At 33.9% G+C, this 11,691-nt stretch overlaps 1 protein-coding gene across 1 annotated transcript; it reads right to left on the reverse strand.

Annotated features, from left to right (window-relative positions):
- Positions 1-664: 664 nt before the first annotated feature.
- Positions 665-9,230, reverse strand: LOC131068040 (uncharacterized). The gene is made up of 9 exons (XM_058003246.2): positions 8,439-9,230; positions 8,257-8,349; positions 5,553-5,657; positions 5,273-5,422; positions 4,913-5,011; positions 4,679-4,807; positions 2,170-2,349; positions 1,273-1,389; positions 665-1,001 (listed from the first exon to the last, which is right to left on the reverse strand). The coding sequence occupies exons 1-9, from the start codon at positions 8,823-8,825 to the stop codon at positions 843-845; spliced, it is 1,419 nt and encodes a 472-aa protein (XP_057859229.2). The 5' UTR covers positions 8,826-9,230; the 3' UTR covers positions 665-842.
- Between the last annotated feature and the right edge of the window lie 2,461 nt (positions 9,231-11,691).

Below are 11,691 nucleotides of genomic sequence, written 5' to 3' on the forward strand. Positions count from 1 at the left end.
GTTATAAATGCTGACTTTCAAAATGTTGTAATGGAATATAAGATTTAAGTATCATTGGACCATTTTCCTACAAAATGCCCAGGTATTTATGTTGCAATAACTTCTGAAAAATATGTCAGCCCCCATCCTGGAACCAACAGGTTAGTTGTGGATTTAGCAGTTTATAGATGATGGTTGCCTTCTCTTGAGTCTCAAGTCTTGCAGAAATGATTATATGTAGTCTTAAGCATTTTGTGGGGTAATGTTTAAATCTGGAGGCTAACCTGCTTAAAATCAGAATCACATATTCCTCATATTCTGCCTTTAGAATTTAGAACAACGCAATATAGATCAAAGGAAAAGTCAAAATTTGAAGGAAAATACATCTAAGCTTCTCAGATCAGGTAAAAACTATAAGTATTACCAAAATTTCTTATGTAGATTGCCTTCTTTTACCAGGCTCTACTGGACGAGACTTTTGCATATATAGCAATGGCTATTGCATGCCTTGGGATTCAATTAATGTCTTTGAACTAGATCTATCTTCATATCGATAGTATACATCTATTTTCCATTCATCATGTTACATTGGAAATGGATAATTGAACCCTGATGAATAAAATGCCTGACTCATGATCCTTTTCAGTGATGAAATTTAAAGAAGGAAATTCATTTGCCAATTGGCTAAAAAAACAGAACATGTTTATTGAATTATTGATAAAACAATCATATAATTTTTGTTCTATCAGATTTTTGTTCTCAATTGGGTTATTCTCTCATAAATACAAACTCGGACGGACTTGAAATCAACGAGCATTTTCTTTACATTTTGAATGATCAAATATCAATAAAGTGTAAAAATTCTAAGATTTTGTTTTTAACTCATCTGCCACACGCAAGAGATGGTTGATGTCAATCAATGGATAATGTTGAAGTAACTTCAGATTTGATGTAAAATCACCAGCCAATAAGCGGCTTCTTACACACATTAGCATAGCACAGCATATGCGGAGTAATATGTCCTGCAGTAACAGAGTAGGTTATGTCCAGTCACTAGATAGCCTAAAACTTTATGCAAAAAATGTGCTAGGCCTCAGAAACATCAACTCAAGCTCTTAAATATGCCAGTATTTGCTACTTCAGTCTCACCAAATTAATAGACCACATGTTTACTAACTTCCTTGATATTTTCTTTGGGTATTTAATATCTTAATTTTTGTAAAACTCCCATTAAAACTAGGAATTAATGACTAATAAAAGATTATGTTTTTCAGATGGAAGGTAGAAACATACCATAGGCCCATAAGGATTGCTTAGAAGTGAATCCCAAATCCTTAAACAATCAGGCAATCTAAACTCTTGTGTGAAAAGCAGAGTAATCCACCTGAATGCATAAAACTGAGGGTTTACCTGCACATTACAAGCAAGAAGAAACTACTCCATTATAGGTTTTCCATAAAGTAGTTTTTGATAAATGTAAAATGATTGCCCATGTAAAGGATATGGAAACAGCGATGAGAAGTTAGGTTTCTGCTGTGGGATAAAAGATCACACTCTTCGAGGCACATTAACTTGCATCTAAACACAAAAGTTATTGCACACAGTATTAACAATTGTATGATTGTGAACAGAGCTATCATTCACTTGTGAGTTAGGAAAGGTTTCATACTACCCAGCAGGTTTACACCCTAGCTTCAGCCTCTCCCACGTGACTGGTAGGAAATGAAGGAAGCAGGCTCTGTACAAGTCCCAGGCTAAGCTGATTTGTGATAAATATGGTCAATTTCTCAAAACAGAATTAAGGAACAAATACAATGAAAGTAGCACAAAAATGGAATATGAATCAAAATAAGATTTGTTCTCCTATGATAAAAAATATTGTGTTTTCATTGTAGAAATCAAGCAGAGGATTAGTTCTTGTGATGAATCACAAAATATTCCCCTTCCTTTTTGGATCTGTTCAACCTCTCTGTCTAGGGATGCACAAATGGTCGCTGAATTTTTAGCTACCCTAGTTACTGTGTAACTTCTCCTGTTATATAGTTACTGTTTGAAAGCCCCTCACAAGTTTTTTTGACTTGTTCTTTTATTTGCAACTTACATTTGTGTACTATTGAACATATTAAGGCCTACTTTCACCTTACCGAGTTAAACTTGGCTTCTTTTTCTTCTGATTCACTAAATTCATACCTTGGTTGTAGCATCAAGATGGCGCCACAACTCTTCATCATGTATTTTCAAAAGTTCTGTCATTCGTACCATTGTAGAACGGATGCCTACAGCAGTATTATCTAATTTTTGGGAAAAATGATCCAAAAAATTACTCAGCAACTCCACAAAACAAGAAAAAGCATCTGCTTCTGCATGGACCTGTACAGTAGCCAAAATGATTGTAGTTAGGATACAAAGAATTATAATTAAGATCTACATATCAAGTGATTTAAATTTTTGAATGAAAGAAAATATGGTTCACATATGCTTTTGCTGAAATTTGCAGTTTAAGCAAGCAACATTACTGTAACTTTATAGCCTTAAATTGAAAGTTCAATTCAATTGCAAATTGGAGGGTTGAAATTCAAAGTTGAGTACCTTGTACCCATCCCAAAGATGCTCCAATAACCAACAAGGGAGACTTATGTCCATAGTTCTTATTAGTCTCACTCTTTTTGTGGCCCAACATCGTGGGATTTTCAGGCGATTTTGGGTACAAAACATACTGGAATCGGATTCTGAAACGAATCTCCTGTGGGTGCGTCTGGGGTTTGTGATTTTAGATGCAAAATATTTCCAAAATGTTTAGTGATTCTAGTTTGATCTTTCTGATATTGAAAACTGAATTTAAATTAGTATGTTATGTTTCAAAATTTGAAATTTTTAATGGTTTTGTTTAGTATATGTATATGTATATGTATATGTATATATGTATACATACATACATATATATTTTGTATGAATGTACTGGAAACGATCCAACCGCCAAATTTTTTTTTCACGTACCAGCGTTTCGTACCCACATACTTGTTCCCATTCTCATACCCGATTTGGCAACTTAGCTTAAATGGAATTTTTTCTTTAGTGGATTTCAAAATTTTTTTGCTTTTGGCAGGAAATCTTATTGTAGGTTAGGGTGTTTTTCCTATAAATAAGCAACCTTGTGTCTGTTTGTAGTGGAGAACCTAATTTATGTAAATGAGCTATTGAGCCTTGTATATAAGGCACTCTCTCACTTCTTTTGTAATCAAATAGGGGAACTTTTGTGTATGTGTCCAAAATCAGTTATATTGTATTGTATGTGACTATTTAATATTATCATATGTATTAAACTAAGGGTTTTCTTTTCTTGAAATTCTAACTCTTGATTCTATATGTGAATTTGTTTGATGAATATGTGTTTATAACTTTATTGCTACTATTACTGTTTACTACTGCACTAGGAGTTGCAAAGCACTCTTTCAGTTGTTAGAGGAAATCTATTTGGTGTGAGCCTTTTCATTTGTTTTATTTACTCTCTTGCTTCTTTTTCTCTTTCCTTTAGAGTTAGCATATGTTATAACTTATAATAGGTAAGGAGCCGTCCCTTTAATCTCAGAGATTGACTCACAGGCCTGTCCCACATCTGTGAGGTTTTCTATGTTTGATAGTCATGTGCAGCACATTTATCTTGAACAGATATTTAGACCATCAACAGGTTGCATGCATCCTTTGAAATTTGAGATCAATCACTTGGTATTGTAGTTTTAAAAATTTGTTGGTTATTGCAAACTTGTGAAATGACTAACTCAGACTTCTTGCCTTACAGAATTTCTAAATATTAGTTTTCAAATGAGAACACCACGAGAAGGAAACAGATCGAGAGTACATATATACTGAAATTCAGACACAGTTATGGGTGTCATCGACCATAAGGGAAAAAAGCAATATAAGAAGAATATGGAACAAGCCACTGACAACTATCCCCTAATGAGAAATAACTATTAAATATACCAGTTCAGACCAAGATAGAGAAAGGATTTCCCTAAATCTAAAATGTATCAAAAGATGACTTACATATCAAATATTACAGATGGGGATCATTATTTGGTGACATGTTCTACTCACTTTGGTCAGAGTTCAAATGAAATTATTGGGTTGTCAGAAGGCCTCTTTTTAATGGCATTTTGAGGCCCTGAAGAAGATACAATGCTATTGAATGAGACAGAAATGGTCATGCGAAGATGGTCTTTACAGAACTTTATATGGGTGTCCTAGACTAGATTTTGTCATTCTATTTGAATATTTGCTCTTCATATTTTTGCAATTCACCATGCACGTATTACAATTTTCAATAAATCAGGTTCACATTTCAATGTATTTTTTCAATTGTGGTAATTCTCTAGGTGAATATTTGAAAAATCTATGTATCATTGAGTTCCCTTCCTAAATTTGGGGAGCACGCAGGAACTGCCCAAAGCAACCACACACAGATCCAGGCTTCTCGTTGATGTACTTCCAATAATGAAAAATAATATGTTTCATAAGGTGCAATTTACCACAGGAAAAGATGCACAGCCAATATTTCATAGCAGCAATGATATCCAGTCATTCATCTTTTTGAGCAACACATAAATCATCAAAAAGTTGCATTCTATCACAATGCAGACTATTGCTTTCCACTGACAAATACAGGCATATGAAGTTCACCATGGATAATGTTTCTTACTGCATTTCCTTCATCTGGGTCTGTTTTGAATACATAATAGAGTGGAGCAAGGACCTCATTCATTCCTTGGACATATTGAATTGAACGGTTCATCTTGGCAAATATAAGCAGAATACGCTTCATGGCATCCTGTTACAAAAGCCATCAAGGAATTTGCAGGAGTTTTGATTTCCTTTTACATTATGTGCAAAATCCTTCCTTCTAAATAAAAGCAATGCATGACAATTGTAATACCTGATTCTCCAATGATGATACAGAATTTCCAGAGAAGAAAGGCATATCTGGATGTGTGCGTTTAATATCACGTTCAATTTGATCTGCTATCTCTGTGTCCTGAGTGGACATACAATTCAAAATAGTAATGAGAAAAGAGACATCATTAATGTTTGTTTAGGCCTAATTGCTATGCAGAATATATCGAATATCAAAGTATATCTACTTATTCATATATTGTTCATAATATGGGTTTCCAGCTAAAAAATAAATTAGTCAAGCATCATTTGGCTGTTTAATGAACACATCAAGAGCATCTATTACAAGTCAATGGCTTCAATAAATAAACAGAATAATTGAAAACTTCAATGTCCAAGGAACCTGAAAGAACTGATTCCAGACACTGGTTTCAACAAGGCTAAGTGGATGGTCTCCATGGCTAATTTCATGTCTCCTGAGAAGCCCCTTTTCATCGTTACTATCCAGTTGTTTTATTTGTCTAGAAGTCTCCAACTTTCTTGTCAATTCTGACTGACCAAAAGAAAGATTTCATTAGGTTCTAAATCATCAAGTTCATCAAAAAATTTAAAAATAATTTAATACATGACACTGCTTAAACACGATAATCATTTCTGCATAACCAAACTTTCCAATTACATACCGGATTCACAAGAAGCTCTTGTTTCAGGACAGCATACTTTGATCTCTTCTTAGCCAGTTCTCTCTCCCATGCATCTCGATTCTTTGGTAAGTAACATAAAAGTAACTAGCCTCGCCAATATCAATTGGGAAAATAGTTCAGTCAATTTGGAGAAGCCATAGAATTCTGACAGATGCAACAACTTAAATGTGAAGAATTTTTAATTGCAAGGATAAATGTAGAGTATTGAAAGCAATAAGAAAAATTAAATACAAACTCCATATGATTTCATAATTATTACAGCTTAAAACAGTCTTTGGGTGTATAAGTTAGAACATTGTTCCTAGTAGTGTCAAAAATAATTTTGCAAAATAGTTAACAAAAACAATGTTTGAGTCTTTTTTACAGTCCAGACCATCCATTACAGAATAGATTTATGTGCTGTGCAACTCTAGTTGAACGCATACGACATTTTATTATAAAGCTAAATGGGAAAGGATTCAGTCAATTTGTAGAAGCCATAGAATTCTGACAGAAGCAACACCTAAGTGTGAAGATTTTTAATTTGCAAGGACAAATTTAGAGATGTAAAAGATTGAAAGAAATAAGAAAAAGCATATACAAACTCCATACAATTTCATAATTATTACAGCTTATAATAGTTTTTTGTTATGTAAGTTTAGAGCGTTGTTCCTTCTAGTGTTCAGAAATAATTTTGCAAAATAGTTCATTGACAGATACAATTTTTGAGTTTTTTTTTGCAGTTCACACCATCTATTACAGAATAGGTTTAACGTTTATGTGCTATTCAACTCTAGTTGAACACATACGGCATTTTGTTACAAAGCTAAATAAGAAGGGGTTCATTTGTACTTCTAAGCACATTTTTTATGTTTTAAAGATAAGGGAAAGGGGTTCATTGCTTTCTCTGAGTACATTTTCAGTTTCAAGGCTAAACAGGAAGGGATTCATTTGTAGTTCTAAGCACATTTTGAGTTTTAAAGCTAAATGAAAAGGATTCATTTGTAACTCAGAGCACGTTTTATGTCTATGATTCGATTAGTCTTATAAATGCTCATTGGTAAGAAATTAAGAATATATACTATAATTTTTTCCGGGGTATATACAAAATAAGGGTCATGCCAAACAAAACATGAGCTTGTCTTCAGTCCTAGGTAGATTTTCTTATCATCGAAGAAGAAATTTGCCAAGTGTTCGAAAATGAGCCAACACTTGAACCAGAGATGAACTGGTCACCAAGAGGGCATGTAGTTCAGTAATAGAGCACCCCAGCAGCAAATCGGAGGTCTTAAGGTTCAATTCCTAGCTGGTACATGAAAACTAATGGGTTATTGAAGCCCAGGTCAGCAGAGCTAGGCCAAGCTAGGATCTCTGAGCACATGCAGTGTGGCTCAAAGTGGGGTGTTGGAAAATGAGCCACACCCAAACCAGAGATGGATCAATCACCAAGAGGGCCAGTATCTCAATGGTAGAGCTCCCTAGCAGAAAATGGGGGGTTCTAGGTTTGATTCTTAGTTGGTCCATGAGAAACTCAACAAAGTATAGTTTAGTAGTGATGGGAAATACACTGTGAGTGAAGAAGATGCATTATTGTACCTGTTTTGTATGCTTGGGTGTGCATTAATATATTCAAGTTAGTGTTTGGTACAATTGTTAATTTTTAAAAGAGAATGTGTTGCCATGGAGCACATACCTTTCTCCATTTCATTGCACCAGTCAAAGCTAAAAACAGACCAGAGCATGCAACTAGGGTAACTGTTGACATTGCACCCAGCAGTGCCCTATATAATGAGCATGAATGTAAAGGATTGAGGAGGCTCTAAATGTAACATGGGATTTTTCCTGTATGTTTGTGTAAGCATCTAAATGTATTTATGAAGCATGTGTAGTAGGTTTTGGTCTGGATTGTATTGGGACGTTGCTGCAACTTGGCACAGACATCTATGACTTCTCTGATCAGTATGTGACGATTAGTATTGGCAGAAGGCATATTTTTTCATCCTTATGGCTTGCTTCCTGTCATGAGCTTATTATTCTTTGCATACACCAATTCTTTTCTACATGAAGATTCTTGAACCTATGTGCATGTCAGACGAGCAATTTGTTATACCCTTTTGTTGGTGCATGATAATCAATTAAATACTAGCTAAGGTCAAATGCATAGGTTGTAAAATTAGCTAACAATTTTTATCTTCTGGATAATTCAAAATCTTCAATTATATGAAGTATATCAGTCTTAATGTCTTACTCCAAGCAAACTTCCATTTCATTAGGGTGCACCAATCTTCCTCTAAGACTACGAGATCAGGGAGATAACTCTGGCCAAAACCTACATCATGTTATTCCAAGCCCCATCTCTTTAATATCAAAATCATAGTATCTAAGTTATTATTTATATAATAAGTCAACTTCAAAAGTTGTGATGGATCATCGAATGGGCTTCTTACCATTATGTTCATCTTCGGCCATTAATTTTCTAGCATGTAATTCATCTCTGTTAGTGGATTCTTCCTTGCACGATGAACATACAATAGTTGTGCTACCTCAGGCTTAAAGGAGGCAAATGGAGATTATCTCTTCGTAGTTTTATACTTTTTCTGTTGCCGATCTTTGTTATTAGTCTAATAATGGCATGAAAACGTTATTGTAAAACTATTTTACACAGTTTTCTCAAAAAAGTGTGTACAAATTCAAGAATGAATACCTTCCAAACAATTGCACGAAGTCCTCTGTAATCGGGTATTCCTTGATTAGCCAGCAACTGCAACTCAGTCAAGTCTATTACCTTCTTCGATAGCTGGTTGACATAAAACACAGAAAACTAGTATTTGGAGCCTTAGACTAATATTTATAAAGAAAAGCAAAACAATTGTTGTTCTACTTTACCTCCTCGGTGAATCTCTCAACTTTTGTATCAGATAACAAGTCTCTGAGGTAAGAACGATGATAAACATAAGGCAAGTCCGAATTTGAAGATTGTCCCACATGCTTATGACTCTTAGATTTCTTATTACTTGCTTCTCCCTGAGTTGTTACTTCCCCAATTTTCTCATTTTCAGATTGAATGCCTCCATCATCTGGATTATTGGCTGATGCTGATGTGCAGGTGGGCGACTCATCTTCAACTATTGCACAAACGTTTTCTTCCATCTCTTGTTCTTCATCATCGTCAATAATCGAAATGGGTTTTGCTGACCACAGGGTAGGACTATTAAGCCAGTCAGGCACCCTCTTGCTTTTAATCCCCACATTTTTCCACTCTTCTGTCATCATTTTTCCAATTTAGCCCACTGTAAATTCATTGCCTGTAAACAGCTTAGAACTTCAGAAGAATCACTGCCAACACTCACAAGATTGTTGTATTGCAAAAGAACTTGTACCCATGAAGCAAATCAACAGTTCGGCCAATCTATGTGATTCATAGTAACAATGATTGTAGATAAGATACTCTGCACAAGATTCTTATTTTCCAGTAGTCTCATTAGTTGCTAACCTGTTTAGAACACAGATATTTGTATTTTCAATTTGAGCACTCCTACAAATTATCCCAATTTTTCTAAATCAGCTTTGCATTGGAAACACAGATTTTCTTGCAGAAAGAGGCATCTGAGAGCGGACGTTTTGTTAGGTGGAAGAAAAGTTCTCAATTTTGCGAGAGTTGATTGTTAGATGAAAGTTTGAATGTTAGTTAAGTTCTACGAATTTCAACAGGTTTCCACAAGTTTAAGGAAGGCGGGACTTTTTAAGTTTTTTTTAAGGTACTGAAGCCTTTTATAAGTTATGTAAATGCAGTCCAGACTATTCTCAATTCATTTTATATTTTATTATTTTTAATTTTATTTATTGATAAAAATTGGTAAGAGAAATAAACCAGGTTGTATTTTCATTTAGATTTAATAAAAGTCATGAATATTTATGAATGACAAAACTATAGAATTTAGTAGATATAAAGAAGGTTTAACATGTTTCAAATGAATTTTTATAGAAATAAACAATACTACATAAATAATTAATGTTAAATAAATAAACATAATTAAATAGATATAAATAAATTTAGATTAAGTAGAGTTAGAGAATGTGATTATAATATGTGTACATAAATTAAATAAATATATATATATATATGGGTATTGTAACTCTAGAATTAATATTGAAAAAAAGATGTGGATGGTGGGATGAATTAATTTGCCACCTCCAAAAAAAAATAGTGATCTTAGTTTGCTGACTATTGTAGAACTTGAACTAGTATAGAAAATGATCACGCGTTCGTTTATGATCAACCATGTGAATCCGATATGTATTGCATGAGAATGCTCTATTGAAATATACATGCAAAAACATGTTTGTTTTTGTTTCTTTGATAGTTGGATCTTGTCACATCCCCATCAAAACTCACTTGTAAGACCCTCCTAGTCTCCTTGAAATTTGGATTAGGGGTGGGAACTTGTAATCGTGATATTTTATTTGACTTTGCACATGTCTTTATGTTGGTGTATGAACCATAGAACTTATCTTGATTTTTTCAAAAAATCAAAAGATGGAACTTATCTCAAGATTTTCTACAATAATTCTCCTTCAAATTGTCTTGAAGATTAATACTCAAATCAAGAAAGCATAACACAATACTTAATTATTCAAATTGTTAATTCCTTAGAAATGCTAGCAAACCGACAATTCCAAGGTTGGTTGTCTTTGACTTTTCAAGAGCATGGAAGGATTTTTGGTCCATTCCATCCCTCATTCCACCTTGGGGGTTGGTTGTCCACCTCAACCAAGCCCAAGAGCACGAAAATGATTTCTACTCTGTTCAGCCTTCTGGCACACAAGCATGGCAAATTTTTTGGTCCATCAATCTTAGGGTGGCATACTTGATAAGATGCATGTAGGTCATCCTTCTCTACCAAGCCCAAGAGCACAAAATGAATTTCTAGTCCGTTTAGGCTCTTGGCCCATGAGCATGGTAGGATTTCTAGTTCATCCATCTTGGGGTGGCATACTTGATATGAAGAATTTTGAGTCCTTCATCTCTCGTGAACTCCAAAGGTTGGTTGTCCTTCCTATTTGCAAGACATTTCTATAAATTCAAAATGATATCTTGAAGAATTTGCTAGCTTATTGGTAATTATTGATTTCTCTTTATTGTTAATTGTTGATGAATTGATGAGTGGGTGCTTAAATGACACTTGAAGGGTTTGACACTTGAATGATTGAGACTTGAATAATTGATCAATTGATTGATTGGTGGCTTGTTTGATTTTTTCTTGTATTCCAATTGAAGATTGGTGCATGATTAAACAACTTCCTTTGATGGATTCATGAGTGACGATCTAGTGATTGATGTTTTGATGTATTAGTGAGACATGATTGAATTATTGTTGATTTGATGATTGAATGAATACTAAATTGAGAGAATGATAAGTCAATGAATGAATTTGAATACCTAGAATAATCTCTCCTTTATATTTTGTTGGTGAAACAATCACCACCTTTCACAAGAATTGAGTCACCATCCTTCATTGTTGCCTTTTGAGAATAATAAATTATTTTCCAAAATTATTCCTTCATTCTCAATTTATGAAATACTTTTTCCTTGTTTGATGGTCTCCTTCCAAGGAAATGAATCCCTATTATATCTTATTCTTGAGGGAGATACAACCTTTCATGATTTCAACCCTTTGAAAGAGTCACAACTATTCATCCATAATTGTTGTCTTTCGAAAATAATTATTTATTTCCAAATTCACCCCTTATTAATCCTTCCTTGATTGATGACTTACTCTTTCTTCCTTGATGTCCTCTACAAATGAATTGTCCTTCCCTTTTATACCTTCAATTTTAATGAGAGAGTTGCATCTCTTCGTCCACAACCGTTGCTCTTGCAGGGGATACACCTTCTCATAATCAGGTGTTGCCTTTATGTTTGTTTTAGTTATTATTGCAGATCTTTTGGTGACCATTGTCCAATAACATTTAATTTATCATAATTGATCTCTTATAAAATCGCTTCTATCTTAATTTCTTTTGCTAAGAAAATTTTACAATCTACTATTTACAATGCTTGCGGCTCTTTAACATGGGGGAGACATGACACTAATTAACCATAAATAGTAATTAATATTACATTTAATAAATAAAACAT

This window comes from Cryptomeria japonica, chromosome 6, assembly GCF_030272615.1.
Source record: "Cryptomeria japonica chromosome 6, Sugi_1.0, whole genome shotgun sequence".
Classification (NCBI taxonomy): domain Eukaryota; kingdom Viridiplantae; phylum Streptophyta; class Pinopsida; order Cupressales; family Cupressaceae; genus Cryptomeria; species Cryptomeria japonica.